This window comes from Hyperolius riggenbachi, chromosome 1 (genome assembly GCF_040937935.1).
Source record: "Hyperolius riggenbachi isolate aHypRig1 chromosome 1, aHypRig1.pri, whole genome shotgun sequence".
NCBI classification, from domain to species: Eukaryota; Metazoa; Chordata; class Amphibia; order Anura; family Hyperoliidae; genus Hyperolius; species Hyperolius riggenbachi.
In genome coordinates this window covers 464,017,953-464,040,635 of record NC_090646.1, presented here as the reverse complement: position 1 = coordinate 464,040,635, position 22,683 = coordinate 464,017,953, and the positions used below count along the sequence as shown (strand labels likewise).

At 41.7% G+C, this 22,683-nt stretch overlaps 1 protein-coding gene across 2 annotated transcripts in view; it reads left to right on the top strand.

Moving 5' to 3' along the window:
- The first annotated feature begins 528 nt into the window (after window positions 1-528).
- USP30 (ubiquitin specific peptidase 30) overlaps window positions 529-22,683 on the top strand; it is a 49,109-nt gene continuing 26,954 nt past the window's right edge. Inside the window, exons 1-5 of one of the 2 annotated variants that reach the window (XM_068239519.1) lie at window positions 529-648; window positions 4,197-4,306; window positions 7,656-7,835; window positions 13,012-13,115; window positions 15,805-15,903. In XM_068239519.1, the coding sequence (XP_068095620.1) occupies window positions 578-648; window positions 4,197-4,306; window positions 7,656-7,835; window positions 13,012-13,115; window positions 15,805-15,903 (564 nt within the window). In that variant the 5' untranslated portion in view covers window positions 529-577. Of the gene's footprint in view, window positions 670-4,196; window positions 4,307-7,655; window positions 7,836-13,011; window positions 13,116-15,804; window positions 15,904-22,683 lie in introns of both variants that reach the window. The other variant, XM_068239511.1, reaches the window with a different exon arrangement.

Sequence of the window (22,683 nt, the reverse complement as noted above, 5' to 3'; positions counted from 1 at the left end):
CAGTGCGATGTCAGGACCATCGTCCTGACAGTTTGCTCTCTGTGTACTGAGTTGCATTGTAGGAAATTGACAATTGCATTGTCAAGCAAGATCTCCCTCTGTGCACAAAACTTTCAGTAAACAAAAATTCTGTACAGATCACCTGGCAGAATTTAGGATGACACCACCAGTTATACATTTCAGAATGTAAATCAGGGAGAGGAAAATTTTTACAATGAGCAAACACTGACTAAATCATTTATGAATAAATATTGTAAAAAAATAAGTAATGGTATTAATTTTACCATTTTTACTACAGTTCCTCTTTAAATTCACAGAGGTCACATAAATTTGAACACCGTGTCAGCGCAATCGTATTAAATTATAATGTAAATCAGACAAACAAATGAGTCCGAGACTTTTATACACTGACTGAAACAAAAATATCAGTTGCTATAGCAACAAGTCTCAGGCGTCAATTGCGCACTGCGTTCGGTTTTGTGTTCTATGCGCAACTTCCTGGTGCTGTGAATTCGGTGTCGAAAGGAAACGGCAGAATTGACATTTGGTTCCGCTTTGGAGTGACAGTACGGGCGTGATGCTCAGCGGCTCGTCCCGGGCCTCAGAACGGACCTTTGGCGTGTCGTTACGCAAAGGGGCTGGAGTCAGGTCAGGAGAGGCAGCATGCAGGTCGGGAAGGGGCCTATCCTGTGGCTAATTGTTGTTCTAGCGACAGCTGCGTAGACCGAAGCTCTTCCCTTTCAGCAGTAGTCTTGTAGCAATAGCAAGCTCTTCATAGACTATCAGTCATGTGGGCGGCTGTGACCTTCCGCTCCCAGAGCAGCTAGTTCACCTGTAGCTGTCTGCACTGGCTGTATGCTGTAGTGCACTGGCTGCTTTATGTGCATGTTATCCTTTACAGCTGCTTTCGTTATGTACAGATCTCCTAATTTTACAGAGAAAGAAGTTTTGAGTCTGGATGATACCATTTACTGGCTAACTTTAATAGAAAAAGAGCATATCTCCCAACATTTTGTGATAGGAAAGAGGGACACTTAGGCCACACTCCTGGCACACCCCTAATCACGCCCCTGCCACACCCTAATCACGCCCCTGACACACCCCTAGTCACGCATACCATAAAGATGTCATAGGAAAAATATGTTGTTTTATAATTCAAACCACACTTATCCTTTCTATCCTGGTTCATTTTCCTTCATATTAACATTTGAAAATAAGAAATATATCAATTTAAAGGATATAAATAACATTTAGAGTATATTAAAGACAGTTTTTCAGTAGAAAAATACATATATTTACATATTTCTTTACATAAGTCCTGAAAGAGGGACAAATGAGCAAGAAGGAGGGACAGAGGGACAGGGTTTTCAAAGAGGGACTGTCCCTCCAAAAGAGGGACAGTTGGGAGCTATGAAAGAGTAAGCTTTCATCTGATAAGCATTCTTCAGACTCAGTTCCTGTATGTTGACAAGATGTTAGAAAACTCAGCTAATTGTACAGAGTGATCATGACCGTTAAAATTGTTAAATTTTCCCACTTTAAATGCACAGACTCGCATTCCTGAGTTCTGTGCTTTATCCTTAATTACAATTCTTGTTTATTACATTCATGCTTCCAAAAAGGAAGAGAAGCACATATATATTTTAGTTTAATGTAGACACAGATAAAGAAAACAACAGGCACTGCAATAACAGAAATTCAATAGGTATCATCAAATGGAATGCTGTAACACTGGCTGGGTCTGCGATAGTCAAGGATAGCGTGCTCTAATCCGCAAAAGATACAGAATATATATGTCACATTGGAAGAAAGTGCAGATTGGCACATGCAATTCTCCTTTGTTAAAACACAGCTTTATTATGTCCGGCTGTACATCGTTAAGAAACAGGATAAGTTCCTAGTATTGATAAGAAAATTCCTACCCAGTCCAGTATCCGGTGGGGTGAAGTGGGAGCGGTGGCTTGCCTGACGCACGTTTCGCTCGTAAGAGCGTCTTCTGAGGCTCTTAGTTTAAAATGTTAACATGTAGTAAAATGTAACCAAGAATTGAACGTCATCCCAATCAGTAGCTGATACCCCCTTTCCCTTGAGAAATCTTTTCCTTTTCACAAACGGATCATCAGGGGGCTCTGTATGGCTGATATTGTGGTGAAACCCCTCCCACAGTGTGATGTCAGGACCATGGTTTTCACATCACACTGTGGGAGCCTTGTTGCATTGTAGGAAAGAACAGCTGTTTACAACTGCCAAAAAAAAAAAAGCAAGCAGCATCTCCTTTCACTGACATCACCTGCCAGCAGTAACATTGTCACCATGTGATGAATGTCAGAATGTAAATCAGGAAGAGTAAAGATTTCACAATGGCCAAACACTTCACACAAAATAATTTATACATAATTATTGTAAAAATGAAGCACTTTTGTTATTACATTATATTTAATGGAGTTGTTCTTTAAAGGAAAACTAAAGTAATAAAAAGCCAGTTAAACTTACCTACGACTTCTACCAGCCCCCTGCAGCTGCCCTGTGCCTGCACTGGGACAAACCGATCCTCCGGTCCCTCGCAGCGACCCACTTTTGTTTCTTGTGACCCATCTAGTCAATTGGCACTGCACCTGCGCGGCCCTGGCCGCGCTCCCTTCAACGGGAGAGTCCTGTGCATGCGCAGTATTAGATAATCTTGTACTGTATATGCGCAGTACTCTCCCAGTGATGGGAGCGCGATCGAGGACACATGCATCCCAGGCTGCGCAGGCACAGTGGCCACCGACTGGCTGAGTCACCAGAAACAAAAGTGAGTTGCTGCGGGGGACTGAGGATCCCGACGCGGGCACAGAACAGCTGCAGGGGGCCAGAAGAAACTTCAGGTAGGTTAAACTTTTTTTTTTATGACTTTAGGTTTTCATTTGAGGCCTGGTACCCACTAACAGACCTTCTCTAGGGGCCAGTGGTTTGAAAAACTCTTGCTTACGTAATGTGGGATCACACACATTAGCAAGAGCTTTTCAAATCACAAGCGCTTAGAAAAGGTTTTTTTTTTCTTTTTTGCTTGATCGAGCCCAGCAGGAGTGCAGAGAAAATGTAAAAAAGGAGGGAAACTTACACAGACACACAGAACATTTATATTGTGCTTTTCTCCTGGCGGACACAAAGCTGCAGCCACTAGGGTGCGCTCTATAAGCAGTAGCAGTGTTAGGGAGACTTGCCTAAGGTCTCCTACTGAATAGGTGCTGGCTTACTGAACAGGCAGAACCGAGATTCGAACCCTGGTCTCCTGTGTCAGAGGCATTACAGCATCCAGCCACAATTGACCCCCTTAAATACTCTCTCATAATTGGATTCACCTGTGTATGTAGGTCAGGGGTCACTGAGCTTACCAAGCCAATTTGAGTTCCAATAATTAGTTCTAAAGGTTTTGGAATCAATAAAATAACAAAAGTGCCCACATTTATGCACCTGCCTGATTTTGTTTTAACAATTATTGCACACTTTCTGTAAATCCAATAAACCTAATTTCACTTCTCAAATGTCACTGTGTGTGTCTCCTATATGATATATTTAACTGACATTTTTGTTATCGTAACAACCAACAATTTATACTGGAAAATCATGATGATTAACAAGGTTGCCCAAACTTTCGCATCCCACTGTAGTCAATTTCTGATCTAGTAAATTACTTTTCCTGGTCCCTTGGCATCTACTATAAAGGGATTCTACTGTAATGCCCTAGTTTACCTGCTTCATTGCTGGGTCTGTTCTTCTATTGACTACATTTTGCAGTTGACTGCTTACAAACTGTCCTGTACAGCTCTTGAAGTTCCTGCAGGTCATGTGACGTACAGTACAGCTGTGGGTGTCAGCAGGGGGCTGCAGAAGGTAGTAGAGAGAATGAATCCAGCACTGGAGCAGGTAAGTATAAGCAGGCTACAAAATGTCTGTATGAATATTTTGTATAAGGATAGTCTGTATGTAAAGTGTTGGAAAGTTCATGTACATTTCTTGATAATGTATTGAAACAAACAATGCAGCTGTTACAAAGAGAAATAAGTCAGGCATTAATTGTTTAGTATACAGTGGACTACAGACCTTAGTTTGCAAATTATGTGTGTTTGTAACCTATGGCGACACCTCTATCTCTGTAGTTACCGCAATGTTTACATTAGTCATACAACTCTTAATCAAATTCTGTCCTTCAGATATAAAATGATGAAGAACTGGGGTATGATCGGAGGCATTGCTGCAGCTGTGGCGGCTGGAATATACGTACTTTGGGGTCCTATGACAGACAGAAAAAAACGAAAAAAAGGTATCTATCAGTATGTGACTGTCATACGATAAGAATGATTTTAAGGGAACCTTCTTAACTGAGAAGGCTATAGATGTTTCCTCTTGTCAGTCCTGCTGGTCTTTTTGGCTCCAGTAGTGGCTGAATCACACACCTGAAACAAGCACGCAGCTAATTCAGTCTGACTTAAGTCAGAGCACCTGATCTGCATGCTTGTTCAGGGGCTGTGGCTAAAAGTATTAGAGGCAGAGAATCAGCAGGAGAGTCGGGCAACTGGTATTATTTAAAAAGGAAAAATCCATATCCTTCTCAGTTTAGATTGCCTTAATCTCTGATCCAAGCTAATGAGGTATGCTTGCTTTAACAGTGTAAAAATATATTTATAGTTAATAATTCTGCAGTTTTGCAGTGCTCTGAGTAGAGAAGCACTGAGATGTGGTTAAAGCCGGGTTGTAAGAGATCTGTAGTAGATCAGGAAAACGATCGCTTTTCCCGCAGTTGTGGATGCGTGGGAGCAGATGCTAAAGATGTAAATGGCAAGCTGTGAGGAGCAAGTCAAATCATGTAACAGCCTCAAATTACAGTTTCATTTTATGCTGCTATGCTCTTGACACATAAAAGATTTATTTACCTGCCAACACCGTTCCTCGTCATAACCTCCCAAAACCATCAGGTTCCATTTTGTCGCCCTGCCCCCCTGCACCCCCCCCCCCCCCCCAAAAAAAAAACACGCTTTGGTGTTTTCCACACACAAGATAGAAAACTGTGGTTACGCCTTAAATCTGCACTTTATAAAAGAAAAAAAAAATAGTTCTGCCTGTGATTAATACTACTTTGCTTAACCAATCTCAAGTAATAATTTTTGACTTGTGGAGCTAAGCAGAGTCTGAAAATATTGCTAATTAAGCTACATAAAGACATGATACAATTGCTTGTGAATGTTTCAGTCACCTGTTTGTACAGTAATCGTCTATTATTATTATTATTATTTTTTATTTATATAGCGCCAGCATCTTCCGTAGCGCTGTACATAATACAAAGAAATAATGGGGAACAAATATACATAAGACATACAAGACACTGTACAGTCATGACATTGAATAGAATAAATATAGATAAATACATAGTTGATATGTAGTTGGTACATGTACATATGTTAAAATCTATCTCCTGTGCCCACGAAAACGTGGGTGGCAAGCAGTGGGTCATGGCATCTCTATCAGTGTTCTCCCCAGATTTTTTTTCATCTGGGTGGCATGAAAAAGTAGCTGGGTGGCATGGAAAAGTAGCCAGGTGGGGTAAGATGAGAGAATGCTGGGCCGGTGCTTTTCTGCAAAATTCTGCTTACAGCAGAGGAGGTGGTGTGTCGATGACAGCCGGGTGCTCACCAAAACTAGGCGGGTGAAGCACCCAGCAACAAGAGCCTGGGGAGAACACTGTATATATTTCTATTATACTCCTGTAAGGTTGACAAAAATGTTTGAGGGAAGACAGGATACATGTCCTAGATGTATGAAAGGGGTTGTCGATTTCATCCACATGATTTGGTCATGTCCTATGTTACAGGTGTACTGGGGTTGTATAATTAAAATTATGCAAATGATCTTTGATATATCGCTTACTATGGATCCAATTAAGCTGCTTCTAGGGTGTAGGGATGATATTATCACATCCAGAAGAGCTGTCCTTCTATGGTGTATATTATACTTCTATGCAAGAAAGGTTATAATTTTGCATTGGATTCATCCAATGCACCCCCACGACAGGTGAATGGGTCAAGCTGGTTAATTCCTCCCTGCAGATGTAAAACTTACATATATGCAAAGAAACTGTCCTGCAAAATTTGATTGGATATGATCGCCCTGGTTAACCTATCTTAAAGATCAAGGGATTGACTTTGAGATAACTGGCTCTTAGGTGTTGACATCTTAAGCCTCATCTACACGGTACAATTTTCCATCAGATCAACCGGTGATCTGATAAGAAATTGTATCGTGTGTAGACATCCAAATAGTTTCAGATTAATTTTGCGATACATTTTGCATTGATACGTACCCAAAATCTATTGTGAAATCTATTGCAATCCGATTGGACTGTTGGAAATGATCTAATAGATCCAATCTGTTGGAAAATTGTACCGTGTAGATGAGGCTTAATATTGAATAATCTGTACTTCCTCTTATGTATCTGTAATCATCTTATTGGTTTTTGATCTACAGTGGACCGGGGGGGGGGGGGGGGGGGGGGTTGGATTTGTTGTTGTCATTGTTATGTTAAAATCAAGTAAAATGTATTATTTTAAAAAAAATAATGCAAACCTCTCCTAAATTTTGTTTATAAACAAAATCTGGTATAATGCGACACAATAATGTTAGCAACCCTTCTCTGCGTCGACTCATAACAAAGCAGAGCAAAGATTAAAGGTAAAATAGTTTTGGAAACATGGTTCCACTTATGTATTCATATTTTGTAAGGATCACTTCTATTCTCCAATCTCTTGGTGAATTAAAGTGACACTGCCGCAAAAAAATAAATAAATTATGATATAATCAATTGTATGTGTAGTACAGATAATTCATAGAACATTCGTAGCAAATAAGAGTCCCATATTTTTATTTTCAGTTCTATAGCTTTTTTTTTTTTAATAACATTGCATCATTTTTTAATATTTGCAGTTTACAAACTACGCTCTGTATTTTAAACTATGAAACAGAACAGAGCTAATGACCCTTTGAGCGTTCCTGTAGTAAAACCTTAAACGAACAGGAAACAGTGAGAGACAGGTTGAGATAAGTGCTTCAGAAAACAGCACTGTAGCTGACCAAGCTTGGTCGTAGAGCTCAGAAAAGCTCTTTTGCAAGTTTCTTAACGCTTCCTGTACTGGAAACAATATTAGACTCTGTTCTTTGCTAATAATATTATCATTCTTAGCTGTACTACACATACAATTAATTATATTATAAGTTTATTCTCACTTCAGATTCCCTTTAAACCTGTTATGTCTATAGGCTAATATGGATGGTCAGTGAGATGCAAATAATTATTAGATGATGGATTTTTTGGTGCTAATGTTATGCAGCTTCAAAATGAACCAATCAAATGCAGCAGAAGCAAAAATGTTTGATTTGTAGGTGTTCAAGCTGTATAAATATGTGCAACATTTGCATCAACACAGAATTATTTGCATCTCACTGACCACTGGCATTGGCTAATATGTCATCTGAAAACTGAACTTCAGAAGCTTGTCAGAACCAGAATCAAAATCAGCTGCTTCCGATGTGTAATTGTATCAGCGTGGTGTTTTCTTTGAATACCAGAAGTTTGTTATTCTTATCATTGATAATATTGTTTGTATTATTCTGATTTATAGGACTGGTGCCAGGATTGCTGAACTTGGGAAACACTTGTTTTATGAATTCCTTGCTGCAGAGTTTATCTGCCTGTCCATCTTTCATTCATTGGCTGGAGGAGTTTACATCACAGTACCAGCTTGATGAAGGAGACCAGCGACCTCGTTACCTGTCTGTTACATTGCTGCAGCTTCTGAAAGGTAATAGGAAATATCACATATGGTTTAACTGCCATATAGTGATAAAGGAGGAAGTCTGTGTATTATGTACAGTAATGTACACATTGGGGGTATGTCACCCAGCTAATATTCTGTGATTATATCAGCTCACAGTTCACCCATTATCCTCTAGAGCAGTGTTCCCCAACCCTGTCCTCAGGGCCCAACAACAGTGCATGTTTTGTGGAAATCCACACAAGTAGTTAATCAGCTCTGCTGAGACACTGATCATCCCACCTGTGCATGTTTGTGGTTTCCTGCAAAACATGTACTGTTGGTGGGCCCTGAGGACAGGGTTGGGGAACTCTGCTCTAGAGATATGTTGCTCTACTCTTGGCTGACCAGCATGCACAGTCCTATAGAACGCGAATGATGGACGGAGAAGCAAGAGCTGCAAAAAATAGTCGCAATCGGCTAAATACTTCCTAACACAGCACATTGCTGAAAACTCTCCAACATTGGGTGACTTGTATGTACATACAGTAGACTGTACACAAAAGTCTATGTGTATGTATCTGTAATAATTAGAGGTGCACATCTGTACTGCAACATCTTATCCACAATTCCTGTGGACTTAATGGAAACTGTGCAGAAACCTAAAATGCAGGATCAATATCACTACCAGGTCTTAGTACTGCCATGCAAGCAAACATGATTATTTGTAATGCTTGTGTTTTATAGAGCTCATGGAAAGCATGTGACACATTTGATCAGGTGACTGATTAGTGGGTCTTGATCATGTGTGAAAGCAGGAAGTAACTGCAGCAAATCAGAGCCTTACAGGTTTATTACCTGATAAAACTCCTCATATACTTTGCTATGAGCTTTGGTACACACACGTATCATTAGTAATCAAGCCTGCCCTTCATTGCAGTGTTTCCCAGGAATTAGTGATATTGGTGGTTTCTGGGCCTTTCTGTGTCTCTTGTGCACATCTGGTTTCCATACAACTCCCATAATATCTGCAGGGATTGTACCAAGTAGTATCACATAACAGTATAGTCTATAGACTATAGAATTGTGCCATTACTTTTCTTTTAGCTAAAATGTGGTTATAACATCATGACTGTTTTATCTATTTTCTCATTTGATATTATAGCATGTTTGGTTAGTTAATATAGAAAATAGTAGATTGCATACAGTTTCAACCTCCGTTTACAGGGTACACAGCTCCTAGATAAAGATGGTCAAAGAGATGCCAAGAATTCTGTCTTGCATGCAAATTTAATCCAACTTGTATGCAGCTTGGGATTGGGCCAGTTAACATTGGCAGGAAATGGATTTGTTTGGCCTTAGTTAAAGATAAATACAATTTTCATTCACTTTGCATGCAAGACAGAATTATTAAAAACGTATTTACCCTCTCTGCTTTTGGATACTCCAGCTTCATTGCTTAATGAGAGAGATGCCGGTTGTGAGGGGACACTGTGATGCAGATGAAAAGAGATCTAAATGCAGAAAGGTAAGTAACTGCTCTATAACACTCCACTCGAGCCTCTGCCATGGCTTGGGGAGGAGGGACAAACCACACAGTATTCATGGGGCGGGGGGTTCTTGCTGCACCCACCCCTCACAGGAGGCGCTTCTCCAGCCTCTGCACGGTCCTGCTTTGCAATATTATATATTGTACATGCAGTACATTTGAAGAAGACTAGGCAGCTTAAAAATGTGTACCCCCTTATTAGATTGTAAGTCGTATAATCATGATCATGTATTTTGTACTCTGTTTGCCATGTATAGCTTTGTCCTGTTTTGTATAACCTTGTTATGTCTGTCAGCCTTTGTATCTTTGTATGTATTTATTGTCCAGCGCTGCGTAGTATGTTGGCGCTTTGTAAATGCAATAAATAATAAAACTAAATGTACAATATAATGTATAATATTGCCAAGCAAGTGTCTCCCCAATGACTTTGTTTTGTACTATAATTCTGGGAAATGCAGTTTCATCCTGTCACTCCTGATTGATTTACCCACCAGCTAAATCTAGAGATGGCAGGAAGCTAGTGATAGTGCACAGGCATGCAGGGAAAAGATACTTCTATCTGCACTCTCCTTGACAGGGGAACCAAGAGACTGCTCCTCCTACGTCTAAGGACAGGAAACAGTAATAGATATCTAGACATTGGCTCTGTCCCCCCACCAGACTGAGTTTAGGTGCCAAAACCTAGATCCAGGTTACTAATAGGCTAATAACATAGGAAGAGTCTTTCTTCTTAATACCATCATTTTTCAACCACTTAAATATGATTTCACTTGACATACAAAATCCTTTGGTAAAGCATGTTTTAAAATGGATTTTGTGGTGTGTTAATTGATAAGCTAATTGGAGTCACTGGCTCATATGCAATTAACTTTCTCTCCTGAGTTTTCTCAAAAGTATCTTTGCCATGGGAAAAGTACCATAAAAGTAGATGGGAAAAAGTATTTTAAAATAGTATGAGTATGTTTCTTGTTTGCTGGTGGTTTAAAATGCATTTTATTGACAATGTGTAAAAATATCACCTAGGAGAAAACTCAGGAAAAAAGTTGATTGCATATGAGCTACAGTGTTTTCTTAGTTTTAGTGAGGAAGTGTCAGAGTTGTGTAAGCTCTTTGCATAGCTGATGTCACATAAATCACCTGTATGGTTTGTGTGCTTAGCTGGTTTTACCACATTTTCAGTGCATTGCATTTAACAAATGCCCGTGCTGTACTTGACTGCATTTTAAAACAAGAATGAATAAAACCTTATACCACAAACATTGAACGCTGCAGTTGCTGCGTGTTAGTGTGGTTCGTGTGGGGTTTTATGTGTACACAGCCCCTTAAAGTGGATCCGAGATGAAAAACTAACTATAACAAGTAACTTGTCTATATATCTTATCTAAAGTTTAGATCGTTTACACAGCATATCTAGCTGCAAACAGCTTCAAATGTTTATGATGTATTATTCCTGTGACACAATGAGGACAGCCATGTTCTGTTTGTCACATTGGCACAGGCTGAGGGCTGGAGATGCTATCAGCTTGCCTGTGTGTAAATTCAGTCCCCTCTCTTCCTCCCTCCTCCCCTCTGCCTCTGAAATCAATGGCTAGTAACCTCCTCCTCCTCCTGCCCAGACTGAGCTCCTATAAACCCTTGCTACAGTGCCAAGGCACAAAAGGAGCTGTGGGCGAGGCTTGTTTAGTTTATAGGGAATTCGAGTATTAACACAACAAAAAAAAGTATTTGGCTTGAGGAATGCCCTATAAACTATATGAAAGGAACACAATTATGCAATGAGTAAAAGTTTATCTTGGATCCACTTTAACCACTTAACGACCAGCTAACGCCCATGGGCGGCGCCTGGTCGTTAGTGGTATAGCATGGCTTTCCATGCCAGTTCAATGTAAACACGCGAGGAAGAAATCCCCGCTGTTTACATCATAAGGCGCTGCTGCACAGCAGCGCCGTAAGTCAGATCGGCGATCCCCGGCCTCTGATTGGCCGGGGATCGCCGGCATATGATAGGCTGAAGCCTATCCCACAATGCGCAGGACGGATATCCGTCCTGCGCAGCCTAAGGAAAGGAGGGGATGGAGGTAAGCCGGGAGAGGGCGGAAAACGCTGCGGAGGGGGGCTTTGAGGAGCCCCCCCCCCCCCAACTACTCACCAATGGCCGGTGGCGATCAGACCCCCCCCCCAGCAGGACATCCCCCTAGTGGGAAAAAAAGGGGGGAAGTCTGATCGCCCTGGTGTAATCCTGATCGGTGCTGCGGGCTGTAGAGCCCACGCAGCACCGATCATTAGAAATGTGCCTGGTCCCTTAAGTGGTTAAAGTACTTGGTCTAGACCTACTTAGTAAGCAATTTGTTATTATTTAGTATTCCTATGACGCTAACCTCTTCTGCAGCGCTGTACAGAGTATATTGTCTTGTCGCTAACTGTCCCTCGGGGGGACTCATAATCTAATCCCTACCATAGTCATATGTCCTGCGTAGTCTAGGGACAATGATTATAGGGAAGCCCCCTTATCTGTATGTTTTTTAGATTTGGGAGGAAATCAGAGCACCTGAAGGAAACCCATGCAGACACAGGGAGAACATACAAACTCTGTGCAGAAAGAGCCGTGGCTGGGATTCAAATTGAGGATTTCCTACAGCACAGATTCCCAGAGCTTCAGCTTGCAGTCTTCTCTATAAGCTCTGTGTGTGCCCCACTTCCTTACAGTCAGGATAAGGGCAGCCAAGCAGCACCATCCTCATTTCTAAAGCCCAATAATATACAAAATGCTAGCATTTGCACATGTTTACAAAGCCAACAAATTGTATATTGTCTCTTTTGCGATGAGCAAAAAAATCGGTATACAGAGGCGCCAGAGTAGAGTAAAACGTTTTAAAAACCGCTTAAAAGGAGAGGGGGATGTTAAGGTGGACTCACCTCCCTCTTACAAAAAAAGAAAACTCACTTGAGTCTCAATAAAACAGAATTGTCAAATAATTTATTCAACTCCACAAATGCAACGCGTTAACGCGTTTCGCGGGCGTGACCCCGCTTCCTCAGGCAAAAATGGGAGCACAACTCAGTGGGTCAAGCAATAGGTTTGAGCGCCTCTGAGGCAGAGACTCACAGAGGCGCTCAAGCCTATTGCTTGACCCACTGAGTTGTGCTCCCATTTTTGCCTGAGGAAGCGGGGTCACGCCCGCGAAACGCGTTAACGCGTTGCATTTGTGGAGTTGAATAAATTATTTGACAATTCTGTTTTATTGAGACTCAAGTGAGTTTTCTTTTTTTGTAAGAGGGAGGTGAATCCACTTTAACATCCCCCTCTCCTTTTAAGCGGTTTTTAAAACGTTTTACTCTACTCTGGCGCCTCTGTATACCGATTTTTTTGCTGATCTTCTGGTCCACCCTGGGTGGAGGGGTGCATCCCCATCTACTATCTACAGAGAGCGACTTCTTAACCTGAGTGGGGTCAGGTCCTAATGCTCCCCACCTGCATTTAAAGTGGTTGCCTATGGGTAACCCGTGTTTGTGAGTATATATATATACATAAAATTGTATTGAACTCTTCATTTTACCTGACAATACTGCACCATATTGGGCTCTCGATTTTCTTCTGGTTTTTAAGCATACATCTTTTGCGATGGTTTGTTTTTGTATAGATTTTTGTTGATATTTACACTACTGTTTGTCCAGATTTATCTTATCAGGAGACTGCAGAGGATGAAGTCATAGATGCCAGTCCTCTTCTTGATGTCTTGAGATCTTATAGATGGCAGATCTCTTCTTTCGAAGAACAGGTTAGTGATTCTGAGACTTAAGTCTTGTACACATGTACGAATTCTGGCACCCCATAGGGATTGTGACCCAATCCTTCGTGCGACAGTTCAAGGCAAAAGTTATACATTTTCTATCACTATGGTGGGCAGAGGGATGACGTGTAGCACATGCCAGAGCAGTAGGGGTAAAAGGGGAGGACAATGGAGACACCAGGGCTCAGATGATTTGGCAGTCCAGGTCTTTGTGTGTGGGATCAGGGGCCGCTGTAAACATGATAGATTCTTGGCAGAGGCGTGTCCTGAAGAAGCGTGACATTCACGTGAAACAGCTGTAGACTGAGGGGCGTTTTTGGTACCTGTACTATGTGGCGTAAATAAAGAGAAGATTCTGTTGGAGTGCCGGAGTCTGCATGTTTTCTTCTAGAAAGAAGATTCTTGGCAGAGGCAGCCCCAAACAGCCGCCTCGGTCAAGAACCATCTACCGTGAGTAGGGAGGTTTAGAATACAGTGGTGTGAAAAACTATTTGCCCCCTTCCTAATTTCTTATTCTTTTGCATGTTTGTCACACTTAAATGTTTCTGCTCATCAAAAACCGTTAACTATTAGTCAAAGATAACATAATCGAACACAAAATGCAGTTTTAAATGATGGTTTTTATTATTTAGTGAGAAAAAAAAATCAAAAACCTACATGGCCCTGTGTGAAAAAGTGATTGCCCCCTGAACCTAATAACTGGTTGGGCAACCCTTAGCAGCAATAACTGCAATCAAGCGTTTGCGATAACTTGCAACAAGTCTTTTACAGCGCTCTGGGGGAATTTTGGCCCACTCATCTTTGCAGAATTGTTGTAATTCAGCTTTATTTGAGGGTTTTCTAGCATGAACCGCCTTTTTAAGGTCATGCCACAACATCTCAATAGCATTCAGGTCAGGACTTTGATTAGGCCACTCCAAAGTCTTCATTTTGTTTTTCTGCAGCCATTCAGAGATGGATTTGCTGGTGTGTTTTGGGTCATTGTCCTGCTGCAGCACCCAAGATCGCTTCAGCTTGAGTTGACAAACAGATGGCTGGACATTCTCCTTCAGGATTTTTTGGTAGACAGTAGAATTCATGGTTCCATCTATCACAGCAAGCCTTCCAGGTCCTGAAGCAGCAAAACAACTCCAGACCATCACACTACCACCACCATATTTTACTGTTGGTATAATGTTCGTTTGCTGAAATGCTGTGTTACTTCTACACCAGATGTAACGGGACACGCACCTTCCAAAAAGTTCAACTTTTGTCTCGTCGGTCCACAAGGTATTTTCCCAAAAGTCTTGGCAATCATTGAGATGTTTTTTTTAGCAAAATTGAGACAAGCCTTAATGTTCTTTTTGCTTAAAAGTGGTTTGCGCCTTGGATATCTGCCATGCAGGCCGTTTTTGCCCAGTCTCTTTCTTATGGTGGAGTCGTGAACACTGACTTTAATTGAGGCAAGTGAGGCCTGCAGTTCTTTAGATGTTGTCCTGGGGTCTTTTGTAGCCTCTCGGATGAGTTTTCTCTGCGCTCTTGGGGTAATTTTGGTCGGCCGGCCACTCCTGGGAAGGTTCATCACTGTTCCATGTTTTTGCCATTTGTGGATAAAGGCTCTCACTGTGGTTCGCTGGAGTCCCAAAGCTTTACAACCTTTATAACCTTTACCAGACTGATAGATCTCAATTACAGTACTTTTGTTCTCATTTGTTCCTGAATTTCTTTGGATCTTGGCATGATGTCTAGCTTTTGAGGTGCTTTTGGTCTACTTCTCTGTGTCAGATGGCTCCTATTTAAGTGATTTCTTGATTGAAATAGGTGTGGCAGTGATCAGGCCTGGGGGTGACTACAGAAATTGAACTCACTCAATAATAAAAACCTTCATTTAAAACTGCATTTTGTGTTCAATTATGTTATCTTTGACCAATAGTTAACGGTTTTTGATGAGCAGAAACATTTAAGTGTGACAACATGCAAAAGAATAAGAAATCAGGAAGGGGGCAAATAGTTTTTCACACCACTGTTTATATATTTTGGAAGATTGGATTTTCTTAAATTGGGAGTTAAAGTTGGACTACTTTAAAGTGGATCCGAGATGAAAATAAACAGATGAGATGAACAATTGTATTTATCCTCCTATTCCTAAAAAATTACCTTTTTTTTAGATAACCGATGGTTTTATTTTATATTCAAACATTTACAAAGTTGATTGAATGTTTTGTTGTCTCTGCTCAGTGGCAGCCTCGGGGTACACTTTAAGTATGTTTCGGGGATACAAATTGTGAATAGAAATGGAGACCTTTAAAAGGCAGGTATCTAGAAGTTCCTACATGAATCTTCAGATACTCTGCAGAGTGTTGCAGTGAGTCCTGGGACGAGTGACTTATGTTTCACAGTTGTGGTCAGCTCCATCCCATTTGAGTTCTTGTTCTAGTGCAGTGATGGCTAACCTTGGCACTCCAGCTGTGACAAAACTACAAATCCCATCATGCCTCTGCCTACCTCAGTTATGCTTAGAGCTGTCAGAGTATTGCAATGCCTCATGGGACTTGTTGTTCCATCACAGCTGGAGTGCCAAGGTTAGCCATCACTGTTCTAGTGGAATAATTGGAAGCACCTGATATTGTAATGGAGACAACAATCCATAAATATAAAAACTGTGTAATAATATAGTGTGTGCTTTATGGTTACACAGGATGCTCATGAATTATTTCATGTTCTGACATCATCATTAGAAGATGAGAGAGACCGTCACCCTCATGTACCACATCTCTTTGACATCCATGCTTTGGAGGTGAGCATAATCTCATTAAAGCTTGTTGCTTATAGAGAACTAAGGAGTAAAGGATTGCCTTTTCAATGGGAGCATATCATGTTTTTTAGTCAGTAAATATGTATTTTTATAAGCTGCTGTTTAAATATCTGTACAAAACAGTAATTTACAAATGTATTTATTGCTATTTCATGTAGTGTACTTTAATGATAGGTCTAACACTGCTTTCCTGGTTGGCAACAACCAGTATATAGCGGAATAAACCTTACAAATCAATCTTGTTTACTATACTTGGTGAGAGGTGGTGGTGTTGTGGAAGAGGCAACTGAATCTGGCAGCTAAGTGGCATCGGGCCAAGGTGCTCCAATTGTGTGTGTGTGTGTGTGTGTGTGTGTGTGTGTGTGTGTGTGTGTGTGTGTGTGTGTATGTGTGTGTAAACGTGTAAATGTGTTGTGTACGCACTGGGGTTACTGCTAGGACATACAGTATGTAGTATGGCAGCTTACATGGGAAAGGAAATTAAAATTGCTAGGACATGGAGGGGGGAAATAGGGAAATATTTTGTGTTGGGGGGGGGGGGGTACATTTTCAGTGAGGGAGACTGTTAGGACATAAAATAAAGTTCTTTACATTGGAGGGATTGCTATGACATGGGGGGGGGGGGGGAGGGGTGGCAAGGAGTATTAAAAGAGCAGAAATTATGTCTGGGTTGGTGAGTGAGTGATTGAAGGGGGGGCTGCAGTTGTGTAATTTGATCTCAGTGAATAAGCTGGTCTATGTCACCACCAGAACTGCAATTCCCATCTTGTACTTAATCATAATTAAAGGGACTCTGAGCAACTCTCATGGGTATGACTTTCAGCCAGACAACTTCCAACAAAGTTGTGCTATGACCCCTCTGGAGGAGCAATGGCCATGCGTGTAATTTCCTCTTCCTGCTTCATTCAGTGATGCACTTTTCTAACAGAGAAGACAGGGGTGGCCCAAAAGTTATAACATAGCCAAGATGGCAGCTGCGATTTTTAAATTGAAATCGAACAAAAGCTATTTGGTGTAGAACGGCGATTCAGGCATCAAATGAAAGAGTAGAGCACAAGCTACAGAAAGGTATGCATCTTTAAGTACTTTGCGTTACTGGTCGGAGTCTCTTTAAAAAGAACCAGAGATGAAGAAACAATAGATTTATACATACCTGGGGCTTCCTCCAGCTCCATAAGCCTGGATCGCTCCCACGCCGCCTTTCTTCGCTGCCTCTGTCCGCCAGTACTGGGTCCCGTCATTTCGTCCAGTCGAGCCATTTGATGCAAGCGCAGTGCGCTCCCTCCCTACTACGCAGGCGCATGCGTACAGAGCCGGAGGGAGCCCCTGTGGATGCGGAAGACTGGTCGCCTCTGGCGGAAGTGACGGGACCCGGTACCGGCGATAGAGGCAGCGGAGGACGGCGGTTTGGGAGTGATCCAGGCTTATGGAGCTGGAGGAAGCCCCAGGTATGTATAACATCTTTTTCCATTTTTAAGCTTTCCCTCGTCTCTGGTTCCCTTTAAAGGCATACCCATGAGAGGTGCTCGGCGTTCCTTTAACTATTTGCTCTGCTGAGCTCTTGTTTATGGACAGGAAGTTCTTTGAAACCTCACCAGTTGTGATACAGGCTGCAGATAAACAAACAAATGCTCTACCTTTCTCCAGCAATAAAGTTTAGCATTTAAGAACACCTGAACTCTGGTGGCTGGATAGTGTAACGGTTAAGGGCTCTGCCTCTAACACAGGAGACCTGGGTTCGAATCTCTTCCTGTTCAGTATGCCAACACCTATTCAGTAGGAGACCTTGGGCAAGACTCCATAACACTGCTCCTGCCTATAGAGCGCATCCTAATGGCTGCAGCCCTGGTGCTTTGAGTCCGCCAGGAGAAAAGCACAATATAAATGGTCTGTGTCTGAACTGAGAGGGATATGAAGGCTGCTGTATTTATTTCACTTAAAACAACGTTCTGTGGCTGGCCTGCTGAGCCTCTGCCTCAAATACTTTTAACCACAGACCCCGAAGAAGCATGCTGCAGTTCAGATGTTTCTGAGTAAATTATTACTATTACTATTTAGTATTTATGTAGCGCCGACATATTCCGCAGCCCTGTACAGAGTATTGTACCCTCCAATTCCTGTTCCCTTTGCCGCAGATTACAATTTATCCCTCAGGCCCTGAGGGAATTCTGAAGGCATTTAGCACATACAATTTTGGATTTTTTTTTGTGAGTCCACACACAATACAATTTTGATTGTATGTACAATTGATACATTCTGCAATCTCTTATAGAGATTGGGTAAGCTGCCACTAATTTACATTAGCGTGTAAGTATGCATTTCTAACCCTAGCTAGTCCTGTAGGAAAAAGGGTTATTTCAACAACCTCTCTAGGTATAACAATATATATACCAATAAAAACAGTTATGGTAACGTTCACCATGAAAAGCCAGGATTCTTTGCAGAGGAAATTCGGAACAAGCATTTAGACAAGCAATTTTTAATCGTTTATTTTATGATACAATAAAAACAGAAAAATTAGTACCGAATAATATCACAAATTGTCTAACAATGCACAGATTGATATAGTAAAATAATAGGAATAAAAAGTGAAAATGATAACTGGATACAGTCTGAGCAGTCTATGGAATTACCATGTCCAAGAATGTTGGTAGTAAGTCCTTTGTTAATAGTCCAAGATAAAAGCCCTGGTCCAATTGGGCTAGCAAATCCTTTATGGTATGGATTGGCATTAAAGGACCTCTGACAGCCTTTGCGTACACACATTTAAAGGAAACCCGAGGTGAGAGGTATATGGAGGCTGCCATATTTATTTCCTTTTATACAATACCAGTTCCCTGGCAGTCCTCTTGATCCTGTGGCTCTAATACTTTTAGCCATAGACTCTGAACAAGCATGCAGCAAATTAGGTACTCTGACTCAGGTTTTCCTGGATTAGCCATATGCTTGTTCCAGGGTTTTGACTCAGACACTACTTACGCCAGATATTGAACAGGGCTGCTGGCATTGCTTACACAGAAATAAATATGGCAGCATCCATATCCCTTTCACCTCGGGTTCCCCTTTAACCTTCTTTTTGCTAGGGTTGGAGAGTTTAAGGAAAGATTATCCCACCTCTAGCAACCTGACGTCGGGCTGGGTTCAGCCCCATTGCTCAGGAAGAGAGTTTTGGTATTTTTTCAGATTATGCCATAACTCTATGGCTGTCCAGCAGATGATATACAGTAAAAAACAACCGTTTATGCTCTGTAATAATTTGCTGAAATTGTGTTTACCAATCATGCCCTGTCTACCAGATTCCCTGTCTAGGGGATCAATATCTCAGGCTGTGGACCAGCTAGAAGAATTGTTAACCTCTTCAAAGGTGGACATGTTTTCTGTCCCACTATCTGTTTATTGTCATGACTGCATCAGAGAATGTATTGGGTCTGCTGCAGAGAGGTTTTATTGCTTTATTGCACCAAGAATATATACACCTTGTCGATTAGAGCTGCCCCCCCTCCCTTCCCCAGTAAACAGCTACTTCCTATGGAAAGGGCCTGGACTCTAATCCCTACCCTACCATAGTCATATGTCTATGTATGTATCATGTAATTCAATTCAATTCACTTTATTGTCATTGTGTAACACAACAAAGTTACTTTTCATGACAACCCCATGGTGCATACAGTGGAGGAAATAATTATTTGGCCCCTCACTGATTTTGTAAGTTTGTCCAATGACAAAGAAATGAGAAGTCTCAGAACAGTATCATTTCAATGGTAGGTTTATTTTAACAGTGGCAGATAGCACATCAAAAGGAAAATCGAAAAAATAACCTTAAATAAAAAGATAGCAACTGATTTGCATTTCATTGAGTGAAATAAGTTTTTGAACCCTCTAACAATAAAAGACTTAATACTTAGTGGAAAAACCCTTGTTTGCAAGCACAGAGGTCAAACGTTTCTTGTAATTGATGACCAAGTTTGCACACATTTTAGGAGGAATGTTGGTCCACTCCTCTTTGCAGATCATCTCTAAATCCCTAAGGTTTCGAGGCTGTCTCTGTGCAACTCTGAGCTTGAGCTCCCTCCATAGGTTTTCTATTGGATTAAGGTCCGGAGACTGACTAGGCCACTCCATGACCTTAATGTGCTTCTTCTTGAGCCACTCCTTTGTTGCCTTTGCTGTATGTTTTGGGTCATTGTCGTGCTGGAACACCCATCCATGACCCATTTTCAGTTTCCTGGCAGAGGGAAGGAGGTTGTCGTTCAGGATTTCACGATACATGGCTCCGTCCATTTTCCCGTTAATGCGATTAAGTTGTCCTGTGCCCTTAGCAGAAAAACACCCCCAAAGCAAAATGTTTCCACCCCCATGCTTGACGGTGGGGACGGTGTTTTGGGGGTCATAGGCAGCATTTTTCTTCCTCCAAACACAGCGAGTTGAGTTAATGCCAAAGAGCTCTATTTTGGTCTCATCAGACCACAGCACCTTCTCCCAGTCACTCACAGAATCATTCAGGTGTTCATTGGCAAACTTCAGACGGGCCAGCACATGTGCCTTCTTGAGCAGGGCGACCTTGCGAGCCATGCAGGATTTTAATCTATTGCGGTGTAATGTGTTTCCAATGGTTTTCTTGGTGACTGTGGTCCCTGCTAATTTGAGGTCATTCACTAACTCCTCCCGTGTAGTTCTAGGATGCTTTTTCACCTTTCTCAGAACCATTGACACCCCACGAGGTGAGATCTTGCGTGGAGCCCCAGAGCGAGGTCGATTGATGGTCATTTTGTGCTCCTTCCATTTTCGAACAATCGCACCAACATTTGTCACCTTCTCTCCCAGCTTCTTGCTAATGGTTTTGTAGCCCATTCCAGCCTTGTGCAGGTCTACAATTTTGTCTCTGACATCCTTAGACAGCTCTTTGGTCTTTCCCATGTTGGACAGTTTGGAGTCTGCTTGATTGATTCTGTGGACAGGTGTCTTTTATACAGGTGACTAGTTAAGACAGGTGTCCTTAATGAGGGTGACTAATTGAGTAGAAGTGTCTAACCACTCTGTGGGAGCCAGAACTCTTAATGGTTGGTAGGGGTTCAAAAACTTATTTCACTCAATGAAATGCAAATCAGTTGCTATCTTTTATTTAAGGTTATTTTTTCGATTTTCCTTTTTATGTGCTATCTGCCACTGTTAAAATAAACCTACCATTGAAATGATACTGTTCTGAGACTTTTCATTTCTTTGTCATTGGACAAACTTACAAAATCAGTGAGGGGGTCAAATAATTATTTCCTCCACTGTATAGGGAACATAGTGATAGTAACAAGGAAGAGAAGAAATTATACAAGTATGCCAGGTATTACAGATGTTTAAACAATTTGTACACAGTGTTAATTATTTCAGAGAGGATTCAGAGTTCATCAAGTTTATGGCGGATGGGAAAAAGCTGTTTTTCAGTCTGTTTGTGTGTGTGCGGATTGATCTAAAACGTTTACCTGATGGAAGGAGCTCAAACAAGGCATTTCCAGGGTGAGTGTTGTCCTTGATAATGTTTTTGGCCCTTCTCACGCTGCGAGTATTATACAAAAGTTCCAGTGATGGTAGTTCAGTGCCAATAATGGCTTCTGCTGTTTTAACAACTCGCTGCAGGGCTTCTCTAGTAGCCTTCGTGCAGCTGTTGTACCAGGCCGTCATGCAATTGGTCAGATCGCTTTCTATAGTGCATCTGTAGAAATTAACCAGCAGCTTCTGTGGGAGGTTAGCGCTCCTTCGTTTTCTCAGAAACTAGAGGCGTTGTTGTGCTTTGCCAGTTAGAGCTAAAGCATTGTCAGCCCAGGACAGGTTCTCTGCGATGGTGACTCCCAAAAATTTGAAGCTGGAAACTCTCTCCACAGCCTCTGCATTGATCATTAGCGGTAGGTGAGTGGTCTTTTTGGTGATCCTAAAGTCCAGAATAATTTCTTTGGTCTTCTTTGTATTTAATAACAGGTTGTTAATGTCGCACCATGCAGTCAGGTTCCTAATTTCTTCTCTGTATGCAGCTTCCTCATTGTCTGATATAAGCCCAATGACCGTCGTATCATCTGCAAACTTAACAATTATGTTTGAGGTATGGATAGGCTGGCAGTCATGGGTGAAAAGTGCATAGAGGAGAGGGCTTAATACACAGCCCTGTGGCACACCAGTGCTCAGGGTAAGGGTGGAGGATGTCTGTTTTCCTAGTCTGACAGTTTGAGGGCGATTAGTAAGGAAGTCCAATAACCAAGTACATAAGGAGGGAGCAAGACCTAGTGCATGGAGTTTGTTGGTCAGCTGGCCAGGTACAATGGTGTTAAATGCTGAGCTGTAGTCAACAAAGAGCATCCTAACATAGGAGTTGGGCTTTTTCAGGTGTGAGAGGGCAGCATGGAGAGCTACACAGATGGCATCCTCAGTCGATCTATTTGTTCGGTAAGCAAACTGGTGTTGATCTAGATTTGCTGGGATGGAGGCCTTGATGTGTGTGGCTACCAGTCGTTCAAAGCACTTGGCGATGACAGGGGTTAGAGCAACTGGTCGATAATCATTAAGACAGGTTATCCTAGGATTTTTTGGCACTGGCACAATGGTTGTAGATTTAAGGCATGATGGGACTACACCCAAGAACAGAGAGAGGTTGAATATTTGTGTAAAAACTTTCGCTAGTTGACCAGCACAGGCTTGGAGCACACGTCCTTGTACACCATCAGGATCTGCAGCTTTCCTGGAGTTGATATTTGTGAGTGCTTGCTGCACTTCATGTAT